This window comes from Rhipicephalus microplus, chromosome 9 (genome assembly GCF_043290135.1).
Source record: "Rhipicephalus microplus isolate Deutch F79 chromosome 9, USDA_Rmic, whole genome shotgun sequence".
In the NCBI taxonomy this organism is placed as follows: domain Eukaryota; kingdom Metazoa; phylum Arthropoda; class Arachnida; order Ixodida; family Ixodidae; genus Rhipicephalus; species Rhipicephalus microplus.
In genome coordinates, this window is record NC_134708.1 from 72,040,058 (window position 1) to 72,059,197 (window position 19,140).

The 19,140-nt window shown below is 44.1% G+C and overlaps 1 protein-coding gene across 3 annotated transcripts in view; it reads left to right on the top strand.

The window, feature by feature from the left end:
* Atg17 (autophagy-related 17) overlaps positions 1–19,140 on the top strand; it is an 89,591-nt gene that overhangs the window by 9,222 nt on the left and 61,229 nt on the right. For all 3 annotated transcript variants that reach the window (XM_075873813.1, XM_037415203.2, XM_075873814.1), the window contains exons 6-11: positions 1,352–1,438; positions 5,572–5,686; positions 7,205–7,261; positions 12,061–12,231; positions 13,980–14,164; positions 17,647–17,833. In XM_075873813.1, the coding sequence (XP_075729928.1) occupies positions 1,352–1,438; positions 5,572–5,686; positions 7,205–7,261; positions 12,061–12,231; positions 13,980–14,164; positions 17,647–17,833 (802 nt within the window). The remainder of the gene's footprint in view (positions 1–1,351; positions 1,439–5,571; positions 5,687–7,204; positions 7,262–12,060; positions 12,232–13,979; positions 14,165–17,646; positions 17,834–19,140) is intronic.

Consider the following 19,140-nt stretch of genomic DNA (forward strand, 5'->3'; position numbering starts at 1 on the left):
GAAGGGGCCTGAAAATTTGTTCGAATCAAAGGAAGCTCGAATTAATGAAACTTGAATGAACGGAAGGCTTACCATGCAGTCGCGCATGTACATTGAGCTAACACACGAGGAAAAGTTTCAGAAGACTTACATTTATTCACAAATCACAGGACATCTGTCATTAATCCGTCAGTAATCTGTGATGCGCATCTGCACACGTTTGCCTTGCAGCGTGTCAAGTGATTTCGCAGGTAGTTTGCAAAGCATTTCTGCTTCGACTTTAGCATTCTCCTGGCAAGAGAAGTTGCGTGCGGAAATGTAGCCGTAGAAGTCGTAGTGTAGCCACCACATGACGAGAAAGGAGGAATGTCTCCTTGCGGAGAAAAGCAGATCGGCGTTTGAAAGAGAATAAACACTCCGTGGCAGTTTTTTTTTTTTTTCTCTTTGCGCACGGCGTTAAAAGGAGAAGGGTCTTTACGTGGCAGGAACGAAAAAGGGAGAATCGTGGCTCAGGTGTGTCTGCATTGGCATTTGAGAGAGAGAGCAATATTCCGCGGCAGCCGTTTCCTTGCTTTTATTCTTTTCCTCCTTCGCGCACCACGTTGAGGTATCAGAGATGCCACTGCAGGATTTGCCGTTGTGCCGAGAGCATTTTCGGAGCGCGGTATGTTTGAATTAACCGTCGAAGTGCTTGCGCATTCGGATTGCAGGAAGTTTTCGCCCATTGGAATACACATGGCTTTGACGAAACCACAGCACGAGTTTGAATTAACCGGAAGTTTGAATTAACCAGAAGTTTGAATTAACCGGAAGTTTGAATTAACCGGAAGTTTGAATTAACCGGAAGTTTGAATTAACCGGAAGTTTGAATTAACCGGAAGTTTGAATTAACCGGAAGTTTGAATTAACCGGAAGTTTGAATTAAGCGTGTCTGAATTAAGCGTGTTTGAATTAAGCGTGTCTGAATTAAGCGTGTTTGAATTAATGAGATTTGATTGTATAAAGAAACATCGGTTTTAATGAAGTAAAGAAAGAATAGTTATATATACTATAGCGTTAGAAATATACCTTTATAACAAATTTTCGGATATAACGAACTTATTTTTGTGTGAGATACAATCTTATTATAAGGAGGTTTGAGTGTAGTTTGTTTGTGCATGGCGTCAGACGTTGTGCTCAACAGTTCTTGACGTTGAACATTAGACATGATAGCCGGACGAATATTTGCCAAACATGTTCACGAATGGTCATATTCATGGGCGGACTTGATCATGAAGTACAAAGTAGAAGCTTTAAAGGTTGTTTGTTACTGTGACCTATTGGTTATGAACACGGCTTCCCTTATCTAATAGTTTTGTGCTCTGTTCTGCAGGAGCCTGAAGAACAACGCAGCAGGCATCGAACAGGAGCTGACAGAGTTCCTCAGCAGTCACCAGCAGCACATGGAACTGCTCGAGAGGTGACACGCTTTTATTTTGCCATATTCTGTTTGGTGAATGCTCCTGTTGAATTTGATTGCACTTTCGGGGTTTTTTTTTTTTTTGAAAATTTTTGAAAAACCTTGTGTTTTGTCTCGTGGCTCGTGAATATCTCGTGGCTCGCGAAAGTTGCTTTCAATTTTCAAAGAAAATATAAATTGGGCCTCACCCTCAGTACAGTTCACCTCAGTAGAGTTCACGAATCTTTCGCACATTCGGGAGCATTCGGAAGTAGTCGCAACACCTGCCAAAAGCCACACAATTAGTATGTCTGCAACTCCAAATGGTCTTGAGCCATATGAAAAATAATGGGCATGTTTTTTAGAGTGCTCACATTTTTGGATAATTCAGCTGTCTCAAGGAACCTCAATTGATTGATTGATATGTGGTGTTTAACGTCTAAAAACCACCATATGGTTATGAGAGACGCCGTAGTGGAGGGCTCCGCAAATTTCGACCACCTGGGGTTCTTTAATGTGCCCCCAAATCTGAGCACACGGGCCTACAACATTTCCACCTCCATCGGAAATGTAGCCGCCGTAGCCGGGATTCAATCACGCGACCTGCCGGTCAGCAGCCGAGTAGCTTAGCCACTAGACCACCGCCGTGGGGCACAAAGAACCTCAAAAAGTGGATGTCGACTGTAGTGTGAGTTCTCGAAGCAATCCGTGCTTATGAAACACATGGACGTAGTAGAAGCAAGCCGTCAGGCAAACAAACGTGTACATTTATTTGCCACTTTTACTACAGCGAGCTCTGCAGCTGAACCTAATAAACACCTTTGTAAACATGACAAATAGCCCTATAAGATGTCGGTACAGTACACAAGGATCGTAACACAGTCTATGTCCAATTTTTCAAACGCCCGAAATTTCAGACATGCCTGATTTTCCGGGTTCATATGTGGCACTGTCAAGTTCCCCATGGAGTCAATTTATCAAGAAGTTTGAAATTCTGAACGTTTATACCTTTCATCATCCAATTTTCCGGACTCTTTACTGCTAACCACAGACTAAAAAGTCGTGATCAACGTTGCCATCTTGGTTATTTTCGGACTGTTACGACTCGCACCACTGCCGACACTCTTGTGTAGTGCGCCGAGGCCACTGGCCGCCAAGGTTGTTTTGTAGTGTGTCCCTCAGCTGGCGGCTGCTTCTGTGCAGAGCTGATATACGAGTGGACAAGACGACGGTGATTTGAGGCAAGGTTTATGCGCAGCATAGAAATAGAGGCGTTTCATATTCGGCACTGGGGCCGACAGCTTAGAGATTCGAAGAGCCAAGATGTCTTCTCTCTGATGCATACGTCGGCTGCTGGCGACACGCCGCTTGGCTGTTTTTATAAGCCCCGGGTGAAACCTTACGTCACCAACGTCCAAACAAAAGCGCCGCTGGCCGTGATATCAGATTTCTCCAGTTGGAAACCGCCGCTGGGTTGCACCCATGGACGAGTGATGTTGCCATGCATTGCGCAAGACTCGCCAGACTGGATGGTGCTGCTTGCGTCGTCGAGCTACTATTGGGCCCGTGGGCTGAGGGAGCTCGCCGTGCGTTGCGCAAGACAGACCGGCGCCGCCGGGCTTGCTCGCTGGCCTTGACACAGATTGCCTTTGCAGAGGCAGTATCGTTGGTCTGGACTCCCAGGTGTAACAGGACCCTCGAATCCATTGTGCCACGGTTGCCGTACCCTCGAAAACGAAAATGCCGCAATCCGGCTCGTGCCAATACGTTGCCAGCCGTAGCTTAGGCCACATGATGCTATGCTTCGACGGTGGGAAAAACTACACTGTTGACCTATGGCCTGCTGTCGGCATGCTTGCAGACTCGTGGAATGCGGCTACTTAACAGATCCTCTGGAACTGTATTCGCCATGCGAGATTCATACTGCATGCCAAGGGCCGAAGTGGACAGCGTGTGTGACAAGATTCCATGTGCGGACGTTGCCTTCGACAGCACGCTGCCAGTGTTTTGATTCCAGCTGGGTAACCTTTGAGGTCTGCGCTGATGCTGACAAAGACCTCGATCTGTGTGGGGAATTGACCCATGATGAAATCATTTTTCAAACTTTGGAGGATTTCGACGACTCCAACACAGAGATTGAAGAGCCAGCGCTTACACAGCCAACGAGCTCGAAGTTGATGCAAGCACAGACACTGCCATCCGTGTAAAGCAATAACGTAAATGAAATTAAGGCACACATCATCGTCGGCAAGTGGAACGTCATGTAAATGAAAATAAGCAACCTTTTTTTTTTGTGCCTAAGTGTTTACAAATGCAGTAGCGCCGGCCCCATTAGAAGAAGAACGGCTATTTGGGCTAGTTGGTTTGAATTAGTTTTTTCTTTTCTTTGCTTTAGCTCTTTTAAGAGCCATCTAAACAATGCATTTGCTGAATTGCAATGAGAACCCCGTACTCCTGCTGCGACTCTCTCTGTCAGCGAAAAATAAATATTAAAAAGTGTGTGTTTGCTTGTATTAGTTTTTCAGTACTGCCCGATTTTGCAGACGTTATCGGGGTCCCTTGAGGGTCCGGGAAATTGGACGTTGATTGTACAATGTACCATGAATGCGGTGTAATTGACATCTGACCCATTATGAGGGCCTGTGAGAATGGACGGGGGTATTGTATCCGCCGGCTCTTGATACCACAGTGATACCAGCCGCGTGACACTGCTGGTATCACTGTGGGAGCATGACCCCGCCTCTTGGTCCACTGCATTTAAGCCAACTATGACTAATCTGTGAGGTACATGTGCGTGATGAGCTGAAAAGCAGTTGTAGCACCCCAACAAGTTTTGCATTTCCCCTGAAAAGGTGGTTTCGAGGCATAGCGGCTTTGCGCTGTCAATGTTACTGTGGAAAAATGAGTCTCTTCGAAGGGGCCCGCAAATTTGTTAGAATTAAAAGAAGTTCGAATTAATGAAAGCTGAATAAACGGAGGGCTCTTCATGCAGTGGCGCATGTGCATTGAGCTAACACAGGAGGGGGAAGTATTAGAAGACTTAAATTTATTCACAAATCGCAGTTCATCTGAAGTAATCACTGAAGTAATCGGTGATGCACGTCTGCACACGTTTGCCTTGCAGCGAGTCAATCAATTTCGCACGCAGCTTGCAAAGCGTTTCTACTTCCGCTTCAGCATTTCCTGGCAAGAGATGTTGCGCGCGGAAATGTCCAGCGCTGACACTTTCTAAAGACCACAACGACTGCATAGCGGAGGCTACGCAGCTGCAGCATGGCCAGCATGATACGAGAAAGGAGGGAGCATCTCCACGCAGAGAGAAGCAGATCAGCATTTGAGAGCCACTCCACGGCATCTTTTTTTTGCCCCCCCTCAAGGCGCAGAGCCGTGCTCCCGCAAGGGGCAAGGGCTGCATAAGATAGTGCTTTTCTCCTTTCCTTCAACCACACATTCATTCAACCCAGCGACAGCTTTCTTTTTTTTTTTCCCTCTCTCCCTTCGCGCGCGGCGTTGGAAGGAGAAGGGTCTTTGCGTGGCAGGGACTTAGAAGTGTGGCAGCTTGGGTTAGTTGGTATGGCATGACGATAGTTAGAGTGTGAGAACAGAACGACGACACAGAGGTCCTTCATGTCCTTCTTGTCTCTGTGTCTTCTTTCTGTTCTCGCGCTATAACTATTGTCATGGCAGGGACGGAAAAGGGAGAAGTGTGACACGGGGGCGTCGCAGATCGGCATTTGAGAGAGAGCAAACATTCCACTGTAGCCTTTTCTTTCCTTTCTTTTCATTTCCTTCGCGCACAGGGTTGAGGTTTTGCAGGTGCCGCCGCGTGGTTGGGCGGGGTGCTGAGAGCATTTTCGGAGTGCGGTATGTTCGAAGTAACCGTCGCAAGTGCTTGCACGTTCGAATTACTGGACGTTTTCGCCCATTGGAATACATATAGCTTTGACGGGACATCATCGCGGGTTCGAATTAACCAGAAGTTTGAATTAAGCATGTTCGTATTACTGAGATTCGACTGTACATGCCTTATAAAAATGAATTAATGATTATTTTTTACATTGTGGTTAAGGCTATATTGAAGTGTGCTTAAGGCTATATTGAAGCTAATGTTATCACGGTTTAACCATTCTTGTTGCTATTTTGGTTTATTGTAGTGTGGAAGAAGATATTGTGCTGCTAGGAAAAATTCCCGTTCTTCCTGCCCTGCTGTCGGCTGAGCAGCAGGACGAACAGAGAGGCATGATGCTGCTAGACTGGATCAACTCGACGGTGAGAAAAAGCTGGTCTGTTCACTAGCATTCGCCATTGGCACACAGGACGTTTCTGAGCATCGCCGATCGGTTGCAGCGAATGGAGTCGATGCTCCGGCGATTTCCCGGGAAACCGCTTTTGATCACTGATAAGCCATCAGCCGGCGCGTTCAGCTTGGCTTTATTTATTATTTTCTTAATGCAGAAAACCGCGTTGTTGCTACTGAGATGTCGGATCGAGCGCTGATGGGAAAACTCCGAGAACATAGTGACAACAGCAGATCTTGCACTGCGCCGAGAGTTCGGGGGACTGTAGACTTCGTGATGGGCCACTTAGCTTTGACAACACGACGACGCGTTAGATGCAATGCAATTAATGTGATAGCAACAAATTGTAATGTTTTACCAAGTGGGGCTGGCAGCCAACTATTTTGGATCCGATATCGTGGAACTCCTGCAAAACGCTGGTGTAAGCAAATACGGCCGCTCCAGGGAGAAGTGCTCTTTTCACACAACTTCTTCGCGTTGAAAGAAGACTGATGCTTGTTGAGATAGCACGTGCGTCAGCAATCGCAACTGCTACTCGCCAACGCACCCCCCCTCTCGCCCTTGCGTTTCTATCAGGCAGTTTTATCACGTGGGGATGTTATCATATGCGCCCTCCAGGCGATGGAGATGGGCTGGCTCATTTGATCTCTACTTCAGCAGCGCTCGCGTGCTTTTACCCGCTCGTAAGAGTTGCGATTTGCGGGGAGCATGTTATCAATATGGGCTTGTTATGGAACATAGCGGCAATAGCGAAAACCCGGCAAGAGTGTTCATTTAAATGCTGTCGCAATGATAGCATAGTTTCTAACCGCCGAACAAGTGTTTCGGGTGAGCTCTGCCTTCAGTTACCTTTTTGTTTCATTTGTGTGTTTACTTTTCGAATTTTCTGCTGACCCTGCATATAGAGAAATCTTCTTTATTATAATTTTTTAGGGGACTCTTGCCAATTTCGTTATATCCAGGTTTATCTGTTTCACACACTATTGGTTATGATGAAGTAAATGAAGAATAGCCTTGCAATAAATATGGGTTTACGAATATACCTTTATAACAAATTTTTGGATGTAACAAATTTATTTTTCCATAATATGCAACTTTGTTATCACAATAAAGTCTGAGTGTGTCGTATGTAGTTTTTAATCTGTGAAAATCGTTCTCCGAGGGGGCTGTCAGCCTAACTTATGAGCCAATGTCGCCAGGATACGAAAAATATACGTTAAGATCTACAATGTCATGCACGTAGATTTTGCCTCAGACTAAAAATGCAATTTTATCCTTTATTGCTCTTCTAATAATCTTATGAACGTGAAATTATGTTAGTTCTCAGAGTATAGTCAATCAATCTAAACTTATTCATTATTTCACTTTGAAAAGCTGCCACAGCCGGTACTGACATGTGAAAAATGCTACCTGTCATGGCTGGTTTCTTTTCATGCTGTTGTGACGACAACAACAAAAACTGTGGTGCTTCTTTGTTTTGTCGCTACAGGATAGCAAAAGCAGCTTGAAGGAGATGGCCAGCAGCTGCAAGGTGTGCCTAAAGCAGGTGGGTCTGGCTTTAGAAGAGCAACTCAACGATTTGTTGTCTCGGATTCTGCCGATATTGATGAAATTTTAACCATGTGTTCTTTTGGGTGCTTTGAGGATGTTTGCCCAACAGTACGACTTGACAGTTTTTCTGAAAATTACTACTGTGAAAGCTCATTAGTTTAGATTTCGTTGGAGCGGAATAGCTGTCTGAATCAACCGAAATCCATATAAAAAATATCGACAAAATAAATAAATCTGTTGCAACAATGCTCTACAATTTTTTTTTTCAGGAATATGCAAGTCCAGTAATCATTTTGCATAAAAGACATGCAAAAGCTGCAATTTTCATTTTTTTGAAAATTCGTTTTACAATAAGAACTGAGGTCCATAGCCCCGTATCTTAATCCGAAACGTGCTCTATACACATACCTTGTCAGTACCAACAACACTTGAATGAATGGCAACCGCGCCTTTCTGAAAGTCTGCAGCCACTCGGGCTCTTCGCAAACGCTACTATTGCCTCTTTGCAATGCAAGTTTGCGCTACTTCACACTCAACGTGCTGTGAGCATCATTCAGATTAACTCTTTCGTTACCACGCCTATTCAAATCGATCACCTGTTATCGAAGCTTTTTGGTCATTGATTTTGGCACATGAAATTTCTTTCTCGTGCACCCATAACTTTCTAGTAGTTAGTTCAGCCACTAAACTTTCAAAATATTTTTGAATTTGCTGACTTCATTTATTTATTTATTTATTCATTCATTTATTTATGGATACAGGCAGCTCTCACATAGGGCTGCGTGTGTAGTTGGAAAAACATTGCTTGTGTAGTTGGGAAAATGCACTAGGTTGGCGAACTTGAATAATTGCGTGCCCCTCATGATTATGCTACAATAACATCCAAGTTCTGTAATGAAAAGAAACTTTGCAAGCCAAATATCAAATTGATGTTTTAGCTATGCAATTTGACTGAGTTTAGCTGTAATAATTGTCGGAAATTTATGGCTCTAATAAATAGAGATCTGTTGCGAGAAGTCAGGGAAAATTAATTCTACAAAAAAATATTTCCCAAGGTTCGCCGTATGTATAAAGTATGCAGGTGGCTCTTGCAGCCAGTTTCCAGCCACTTTAGTTTTGTTTGCATCGTTATATCAGGCAGAGAGTCACATGTAGTGTCATTAGTCGCTCCTATTACGCGGTCGCCACATGCGCACGGGTGCTCGTCAGCGCTGCAAAACACATGCGCTGCTTGAAACTGTCTTGCGACCCCAGCTAAATTGAGTGAGAACGAGCTGAAATTTCATGGATGACAGCATCTCGGCTTTAAGTTTTATTGCGGCGGTGTTTTGCGTCAGCTCGAGACATCCATAGCCGTTCATGGGTTCGTTTTGTTTACATTCTCAAGTTATCTCCTCCGCCACAAGTGCGTATAGCTTCTGACATTTGTGCATAATCTTATAGTTACTCAGGTTATGTGCGTGGTGCACACTTCGCTAGGGCGCGGTGTGGTGACGCTGGCTGCAGAGCTTCTCCTAACGGCAAGAAGGCCCCCAGAGAACATCTTGGCCCTGGCTACGGAGAAGAGCGAAACATTTTAAAACTGCGTGCGATATTGTTCTTCTTTTATTACTATATGCATAAAGATGCCTAGGAATATGCTTGGATGCATATATTGGAACGCCAACCTATGCGGAGTGAGTTGGCTCATGAAAAGAGGTGACGGTAGATTAAATAGCAAAGTTCATTTGACTTCTCATTTATAGAAGGATTATTCACATCACGGGTATCCATTCATATTGGAATACCTAGAGACTCTTATCGCAAGGCAACATAAATTTACTGAGAAGAGTGTACGAGCACACTTGTGTCTCGTGAAAAACTATGCGATGCTTCACCGCATGGCATGAGCAATAAAGCAGCGCCTCGGTTCTGATTTTCTTTGTCTATGAGAAGAGAAACATTTTGTACAACATTAATTATTTTTATTCTTTTCCTGGGTCACTTATCTTCAAAACGCTTATTCTCAATTTCCTTTGTTTTGAATATTTTTGCATATATATAGCGTCTTTTTATTCCACTGTTTACCAGCTGGTGACGAAAAATTTCTCAATTTTCACGTTTTTATTTCTTCTAAAATATTTTTGTTTGAAACAATCTTCCAGAGACATATAAAAAACAATCATTCTTGCGCGGCAATGAAAGAGTCAAGGGAGATACAGCCAGAGATAATCATTTTGATGCCATTAAACAATGCATATGCGGGTCAGGACTGGAAAACATGTCCTAATGATTGGATTTTTCAAATTAACGAGTGCCATATTAACAAGCTTTTACCGTATGAATATTGGCTGTGCATATATCATATTAACTGGTCTAATGAATGCACTCGCATAATAAACGCACCCCGAACTGCAGTTGTTGCAATAGAGATTTTTTTTTTTCCTCACGTAATAAATGCACCCATACATTCATTTGCTGCAGTCCCGCTAACCAACTCATGGTGCCTCCTTGCCCTTGGATCTCTTCTGTTTTTTATTATTGTGCCGACCACCCTCGGCCACCTCTGCTCTCTCCCTCCTCTCCTTGGCCCACTGCCACACACCGTATTGTTTTTCTTTCCATCTGTGCGCGGCATGTCCCCAGTCTTTTGTAATTATCTAAGCACCACAGCGGGGTTCACGAATGGTGCGGGTGTAGAGACATTGCAGCTGATAAGCACACAGTGAGCAAAGGTAACGAAACTGCCCGCTCCAAGCGACAGCCACTTCCGGCAAATAGGAAACATTGAGGCCCAACCACAAGCACGCAATTTTCGAGCGGCGACGACACAATTTGCTGTCACCACGGGGGTCGCAAAGGGCCATTCGTCGCCATCACGTCATAGGTTTCTGGAAAACCAGAAAAGAAAAGCTTGTGGGCCAGAAAAGATAGTGGCTACCGTATTTACTCGATTCTACCGCGCCCTCGATATCAACGCGCACCTAATTTTCTCGCTGGCCCGCACGATCACGCCACTTGAAAAAACGACTCCTTTCGGAAGCGTCTTCTATTTAAATATGAGGTACGGGCGAACCTTGTGCCCATCTGACGTGTAACAGAGCATTGCCGTCACTGTAGTTTTACCGTGGACTGATGTCAGCACGCGAACTTGCTTCGCCCCCTTCTTCTCGACGGTTGTGGTGCCAGGCATGTCGAAATAAAGAGGCGGCTGATTGGCATTCCGATTCGCCCAAGCAGGTAGCCGTTGTTGTGCCGCAAGTTTAGAACGAATCTCTGAAAACTGTGAAGCTTTTCATCGTACTCCTCCGCAAATCTTTTCGCATATGCCCGTTCCCCTTCGGAGGCAAAAGCCTTTCCTCTTCATAAAGTTAGTTAGCCAGCACCTGCTTGCCTTTAAACTGGCTCCCCATTAGACCTTTTTCTAAGGCTAATTGCATAGCCCGCACTTCGAGCAGTTCTGTCGTCACGGGCCGCTGTGCCACTCGGTGCTCAAGCAATACTCGCCGAGCAGCTCTTTAATTTGCGGAAACCGACCCTGCTGTGGTCCACTGAAGCCTTTGCGTGAAGCTCTGCTGTCGACAATCTCCTGCTTTCGTTTACGCCAGTCCCTCACGCACGTTTCAGGAACTCTGAACGACCGCGATGCGGCCCGATTTCCGTCCGTTTCTGCACACGCGATAACTTTTCTTTTAAAAGCGGCATCGTGGTGCACTCGAGTTTTTGGAGTCGGCCCTTCTATGCCGTCGATGCTAATGCACTACAAGATGACGAACTCCTCAGCACACGTACGAAGTGCTGCACATAGGAAACACATAGGCAGAAATGGCCGACGCGCCATGCCGACGCACGTAGGGGGTGCCCATTTTGGAAATGTCGATGGCAATAGAATGACCGTATTCATTTTTTTTTTTTCGTACTTGATTCTAACGCGCATGCGATTTATGAACTCGCTTGACCGGAAAAAAGGTGCGCGTTAGATTCGAGTAATTACGGTATTTCCACAACATTGTAGCACCCCCAATTCTCGCTTTGGTTGTATTTCGCTCTTCGTGCTTGATACCTGCACGTACTTCAAGGAACGCAAGATATAGGCTACCTTTTCTACAGTAACTTTTCATGTGGACAGCGAGGCAGCAGCTGTATTTTGTCGTTATTCTGGTTATCGGCGATTTGTTCTGATGCTTCTGTGGTAGCTTACTGCAATGTCGGTTACTTGCTACAATGTCAACGGTGGCGGCGCAGTCATCATCTGAGGTTGCTGTGAAGTTGCAGTGTGCGTCTTAGCGCACGCTTCTGTGTACCCCTTGAGATCATAGCAGATGTCACTGGTGTGGTTAAACAGTTGCGAGAAAAGATAGCCGCGAAACGCTTTTATGGCTTGCGCGGGGACAGCTTGCAGAAGCTTGCAGAGACATCGATTCTTTGAAGAAGTAACAATGAACACACACAGCTTGCCTTTGAAGCATACCACATCAAGAGAAAGGGAGCTGATTGTATCAGTGATACATCTATATCTTTGTAACCCTCTGAACATCAATTCATGTGTGCATATCTTTGATAGAAAGCTGTTTTGCTTATACAGTACGTCTTGTTACGTGTGCACATGCAAGGTTTGTGGTTGTGGCATTCGTATGTGTTGTCACGCGAAAAATAAATTGGTTGTTACTAAGTGCCAGTGCTCGTTTCTTCTTTGCAGCTTGTCTTTAATTGCACATAAGTTTCTCTCTAAGTAAATCTTTGATGTTGCACTAGCCCTCGGTACAGCCGCATTCTTGTTTGGACTAAAAGCGGAAAACATTTACGTGTGCACAGCTTGTTGCAGAAGGCCTGGAGAAGTGCCGCACGGATTTGCAGAAAGTGATGATACTGGTGGACAATCAGGACATGCTGCAGATTCGCGGTGTCGAAGAGTGGCTGACGAACCTCGACGAGCTCTTGGACAGAGCCAGGAAGCTGGTGCAGCATCAGCAGGATTACCAGCAGGTTTGTAGAGCCTCGCTGTCTTCCGTCGAGCAGTACAGTAGGAAACATGATCCAGTAGGCAGCGTTTGAACAGCATCTGCAACTGAACGTGAAAGTGTGAAAGAGGAGGGATCGATTGAGGGTCTGTTTCTACACTCGGACCTCAATACAACGAACACAAATGTAACAAAGTATCGATTATAGTGAGAAGTAGTGTTGTAGTAGAGACAGTGTTAGAAATAACCTTTGTAACGAATATTCTCGGATATAACAAACTTATTTTCTTATGAAACGTGGTTATAGTGAGGTGCGAGTGTATTGTTAGACACCACCTAATGACACAGGCAGACCGTGAAGCTAAGGAACTTATGGAGGGCAATACCTGTATGCTTTAACTGCAGTGTAGTAAACGAATTATTGGTTATAACAAAGTAATTAAAACACAGTTTTGTCATATATACAGGATGACGAATACTAATTCATAATGTTTTATATTATTTTGGATTTTTGGAAGTTTTTTATGCAAATGTGGATTTGTTAAAATAATGGGATTAAAGTGTCTCACAACAATGGATTTGAACTAAAGAGGAGGCTACCCCGAAGGGTCAACTTTTTTTCATTTGTTGAAACATTTTAAGGAAATTCGCAAGATACACTTATATCAAATTAATTTAAAGAACTGCAAAGTTGGGATCGGCTGTAGTTAGCGTGGTTCTATTTGTGGCTGGTCAAGTAGCTCAAATCCCGGGAAAATTTTCCTGAACCGGGAGAACAGTAAGAAAGTGGCTCGTTCTGGAGGAAGTTTTAATACATTAGTCTATGGAATGCAGGTGGGGAATCGAAAGAATGTTATTTGAAGCGGAAATTTTGTTTTAGCGAAGTCTGACTTTTCGATTTTTATAATTGTTCTGCCTGGATGTCACTTAGTCTTGTAATATTCTTTGGCTTAATCTCCTAATGAAAAAAGTATGCCAAAATGACCTTGTAAGTGGCGATTTTCCAGATGGTATTGAACCGACTTACGATAGTGTCGATAAGTATGTTGGCTTGTAACCATTGGCAGCTGCTGCCGGCTGTTGTATGGTGAAACAAAAGCTGCTGAAAACCTTTCCTGTAAAATGTGTCATTTTTACAGATCGTTTAAAAAATTGTGAGGCGGTCTCTTATGCATATCCCCAAGATCGCTCAAATTCTGTAGTATTGTAATTCTCATCAGTTGACCGTACTTAAGAGCCTCCTACACCAAATGCGGTTTTACGCTGCCTCTGGGGCTGGATGCATTGAAAGCTTTCTGTGCTTCACATGTGATTGACCCACCTGTGACAATGTCGTGTAACGTCATGATGAGGTTGTGGGGCGATGTCATCACGCATTGCTTTTTTTTTTTCACCAGTCAAATTGATGTCGACGCTGACAGTCATTTTGCACGTTTGACGAGGCCTCTGATGCTTTCGACCTGAATGATGATATTTGCTCTTCGTCGTATTAGGATCTTTTAGCAAGTTCCGGAAATGTAATTTGCACAAAAGCTTTTTTCAAAAATGACTGTGAGGTTGTCGTGCTTCGTTGTGGCCTGTCAGCCTACACATTGTCAACAAAGAGCCTGTCGGTCCGGGGGTTTACTGTCATGTCACTGGAAAAGAGGAGCGAGAATAGCCCCTTACCGTTTTTGCATACCGAATTTTTCTGGCTTGCTGAAAGAGCCTATTTTATATGACCGGCACGCGGACCCTATCAATCTTTTTGGTCCTTCCTTTGCCACCGCATAGGCGTTCCTGCTCAACCAGTCGAGCTTCTCCCGCTCCAAGGATTCCAGCGTCCTGCCAGACCTGTGCGAGAGCCACGTAAAGCAGCTCAGAATCATGTTGGAGCACCACGAGGACCTGCGTGACATTCGATCCCGCTGTGTCGCTGCGAAGGACAAACTCTGCAGCAACCTCAAGGAACGTCTGCGGTAAGGGTTGAAAGTGATGCGTGGAGGTGTCCTACAGAGAAAACTGATTTTTCTGATACACTCAAACCTCATCATAACGAAGTTGCACCCTACACAGAAATAGGTTTGTTTTATCCAAAAATTTGTTATAAAGGTATATTGTTAAGGGACAATAAAGGGCAAAATGATTTTTCGTGTAATATTGAAGTACAATTTCACAATCCAAAAAGCACCACTTTTACCGCGACACAACTCGTAGTGAGAAAACGTGCGAAAATAAAGTGCAGGTGGTGACGCCACTTTGAGCTTGCCGCACCGAACACAAAGACGTAAGAAATTTTGAAGGCGTCAACAGGGTCCTACATAGCTCCCAATCGATAAAAATAAGACATTCGGGCATGGATATGTCGAACTCGAAAGGAATAGCATATTAGTTCGATATACGAAAAATTTAATATAAAAAAATGGAGGCCCCGAGAACTTGCCTGTAGTCGATCATCACCTAGAACAGGCACATTCAAAAACGACAACTAATGATAACTAAAAATCGCTAATCTTGGCTTGCTTCTTTCTTTTTAAAATGTTGAAGATGCTAGGCTCGACCTTATTAGCCCGGTTCCCTTCATGTGGCCGGTACAATGGTGAATGATGCCAAATGCTGGCGCCACTTCAGCGGCAGCATACATGTGTGTAGCCAGTGCCTTGACCGAACGATTCTCCTCGCCACATGCGCTGTCGGCCTGGACATTGCAGTCCACTTCCACGAAGTTGTTGGCGGACACTTCGTGTGGAACTGCTGCTGGAAAGCGGGACGACAACTCGCGAAATGCGTCTTCTATGCGCTCGTCGTCGCTGTCTTCACCAGTTTCTGCAAGTTACTCCGTCTTGAAGCTTGCCTAGCGGAAGCAGTTGATCACTGTGTCCGTCTTCGCGTCTCGCCAGGCATTGAAGATCTCCATGGGAGAAAACTTCGCAGAGATCTTCGGCCACTCTTTGGTCATCCACTATTGGATGTTGTTGCTGGTCATCCACTACTAGATCTACCCCTTGTTGTTGGCGAAGTTGTTTCACGTGCAGTGGCAAACCATTTGGCCTTGGCGATCAGCATCGGGCCATCCGCCGGAATGTTCGTCGCGCGCACTTCTAAAAACCAGGCATAGAGTGCTTTTTCTACATTCCTGTGCGCAGAAGCGCGCGCATGACAGGCTCCCGGCGTTTGCTGCTCCGCCGCCTTTGTCTTGATATCTGCCTTGTTTTTCAACAAGGTACTCCGAGTGCTCCGTGGTATCCCGAAATCTTTCGTGACGGTTGAACATTTCTCGCCCACCTCAACCCGCTGAATAGCTTTCAGCTTCGTCGCAAAGTCAAGGGTATTGCGCGTCTTGACGCTGGCCATAGCTACACGAGAAGTGGACAATTCAAGGAGTTCGTAGTGGCTTTGCACACCACACATGCAAAAGAGAAATGCTGCACATGTGGTGGTACGTAGGCGAAGTGACAGTGAAAGCAGCAAAGCGCTCACGAGACGATGGCCACCAGCAAAACGCGCGAGCTGTGGTTAGCTGATCAAAAGAGCAACAAAAATAAAAGAAACGGCCAAAGGAGGAGGAGGTCGGCTCCTTCGTTTCTGCTCTCCAAGTTGATCCGAAAGAAAAACTAAAAAAAAGCTGTTCCGCAAGTTAGATTGTGCAGGCCGAGCCATCTCGCCCTTCTCTTTTTTCGAGCGTTTCGGGTTTTTTGCGGAGGCTGTCGCGTAGATCGCGGGGGAGGGAGGGGGCGAGTGCTGAAGCGCGCCTTCCAGCTCTGCGGCGCCCGAAGGTGGGTAAAAATACCGTTCTATATAAACGTGCTCATATCTAGACTTTTACAAAGGAATTTCAAGGGTATAACTTCCCAGTTCGATATACCCGAAAATTCGATATATGTAGGTTCGATATAACTGTGTCTGTATGGTGCTGAAACCTCATGATGCATTTACTTATTGAAATGTTCTCTATTACCAAGTTTCTTCTCACGCCATGAATGGTTCTTATGATGCTGTGTTAGTGTAATCTGTTTATAATAGAAAAATCGGTTTCCTCCAGTGTCCCTTAGCATAAAAAATGCGATCACAATAGCACACTATAAATTATGGATAAAAGTTGGTCCTGGGTAAGAGGGCGAGTTGTCACTGACTTTCAAGATGAAAACGAGCAGTGTGCCTCCATTCCATTCCAATTCTATTCTGGGAATAACAACTTGCCCCAATTCCATTCCTTTCAATTTCTCGGAATGCAATTTTCATTCCGGGAATGGCTGGGCACTGCAATTTCATACCTGTCATTCCTCAACGTAGAAAAGATATCATGGTACATTTATTGAGCTAAGAATGGACGTCCTGTAAAGCTGATGTCATCGCATGCATTACTAACTGATAAATTATGCAAAACACGCTTCTAAGGCAGAGGAATAGTAACGTGGTGGCGCATTGTGTGCGGTACAACCACCCTACTAATTCCCACAGGGTCGGTTCTCTCGCTACCTGTAGTATTTGCATGGGCACTAAGTTTGAACGAACTGTAACGTTTAAATATTTTTTTGGCTTAAACATGTTAATGCTAAAATGATGTCGTAATGCATTTTTATGCTTTAACTAGTGTTCACGAACACAAAGCAGTTTTTCCACGCTCCTGGAGTAGTCGTCAGTATTGAGAAAACTAGGATTTGGTTAAGGGGGAACAAAACTCTTTCATGTGCTGGTGTTAGCGGGAACAGTGCACAGCTCGGGCACCTTGGACCATTGCATCGAATATGGAACACAGGGCCGCAGTGCTCGTCAGCACTCGCGAAGCTCAAGTGCGCCAAGCAAGCACGGATTGGTTGAGGAGAACTTGCTGTGTTTGCCTGTGTGCACGTATGGAATGTCCCCCCTCGTCGCAAATGTTGTGTACGTATGCCGGGTACTTGACTGCTGGTGGGATAAAGCTGTGTATAGAGTACTCGCTATTTTTTGTAACTTGTATACACAAGACAAGAGCTGCTGGAAGAGCACTTTACGGAGCTGGGTTGTTGTATGTGCTCGTAGCTTGGCGGAACGAAGGAAAAAAACCATGAATGGCTTAACCACCCGTATCATACGTAGCATATTGGCTCGTGTCTCAATCATAAGTGCAGAGGACCTGTGGGACCTGGGCTGTCGTTTCCTGCTAGAAAAAAAGGGCAACTGTGAAATAGCAGGAAAGGAAAATTTTAGAAGCAAAACGGAAAGAGCAAGAAAAAGAAATGGAGGAAGGAATAAAGAGAAGGAAAAAAAGGAGAGGAACAAAGAAAAAGAAAATGCAAGAGAAACGGAGAAGGCTGCCCAGCTCCACAGTTCCTTTGGGCTCGGCACTGCCAGTGCAAAGCTGCTTTAATTTGGGAAGTATTTGTGGGCAAATGACTTACATTTATCGAGATCCCGTTGTATTTGCGGGGTGGAGGTGATGGTCTTTTCATCATGGATCCTTCTTTCTTTTTTTCTGCAGGTGGGTTATTTATGTACAGAAGATAATATCTGAGATGCAAGTGCGCATGATGTACACCATAGCGACCACCAGGCAGCTGCGCAGGCAGCTCGAGATATGTCGCCAGATCCACATGGCCCCGCACACCTACCTCCGTGCAGTCACCGAGGTCATCCGGCGACGCCACTTCTCTGACAATTTCTTGCAGGTGGGTTAAACGTGCACTTTCATTAACGAAATCTGTCATTTAGCTGACGGCAGCATGTTTCTGGTATGGTTAGGTTGTGCTCTAGTTGTAATATGATGTAAGATTGTTCTCTCTATGTTTTCTGTTTATTGGTTGGCTTATGTGAATATTCGAATGCTTTTAATGCTTGAATGAATAATTCAGTATTTAATATCGCTTCTAATCGAATTTAAATTATTGAAAATTTCGAGTTATTCGAGATGAACTAATGAAAGCACGTTAGTTTGCATGTAATACTCTGTAAAGATGGTTTCATTGCATTGGAGGGGTGCCAAGCCGTGAAAGCACCTAACCAGGAGAAACTTGCATTGCTGCAAAGCCTCACTTCATGGTTTAATAATAATAATAATAATAATAATAATAATAATAATAATAATAATAATGATAATGATAATAATGATAATAATGATAATAATGATAATAATAATAATAATAATAATAATAATAATAATGATAATGATAATAGTAATAATAATAATAATGCCTTTTATTTCTTCAAGTAAAGCAATAAATATGGCTAGGCCTGCTAAAGCCAATTGGAGATAAGCGGCAGAGCCTGGCAGGCAGAAAACAAATCAAGCGCTTTACATGTTTGTAGTTAATTTCACAATAGATATAAGACAGAATAGCGTGCACATTAGTGTAGATGATGATATTGATGAAATGATATAACCTGCACATTGATTCGTTTTTTCAGTTTAAAAGCTCGTAATACCCACTTACATGCTCTAAGTGAAGCAAATTTTAAAACGTAACATACTTTACAGGCTATCACTTGCATTATACCAAAAGTCAAATCCTGCTACTACTAAAAGTGGTTTCCTTTTCCTTTGATGAAAAAAAAAAAAAGGCGTTTGCACAGGCCTTGCTTTAATTGGAAAAAATATTGCACAGGTCAGTTTAATCATGACAAATATGTCCCTTTTGCTTTATAACATGCGATATATATGCTATTCACAATTATTCGACCAAAATCGCTCTTCACTTTGAATTCACTTTGAACCTAAAAGTCACTATTTGCACAAGCTTAGTGTATGGTCTTGAATTCTCAGCTCTCTAAGGCTTTGTCATGTACATAAGTTGCGATACTGTGGGCCACAATCTAGTCTCCCCTGCATCATGCATCCCATTGGGCACATACTGCAATAAAGCGCAATGCATATTCAATAAGAGCAAGTAATATAGACCACCCCTTCAAGTTGGTTACAAGGGTTTGTGTGTATAAATAAATTTAGATTAGAGAAGCACTAGCTTACAGCAACTACAAA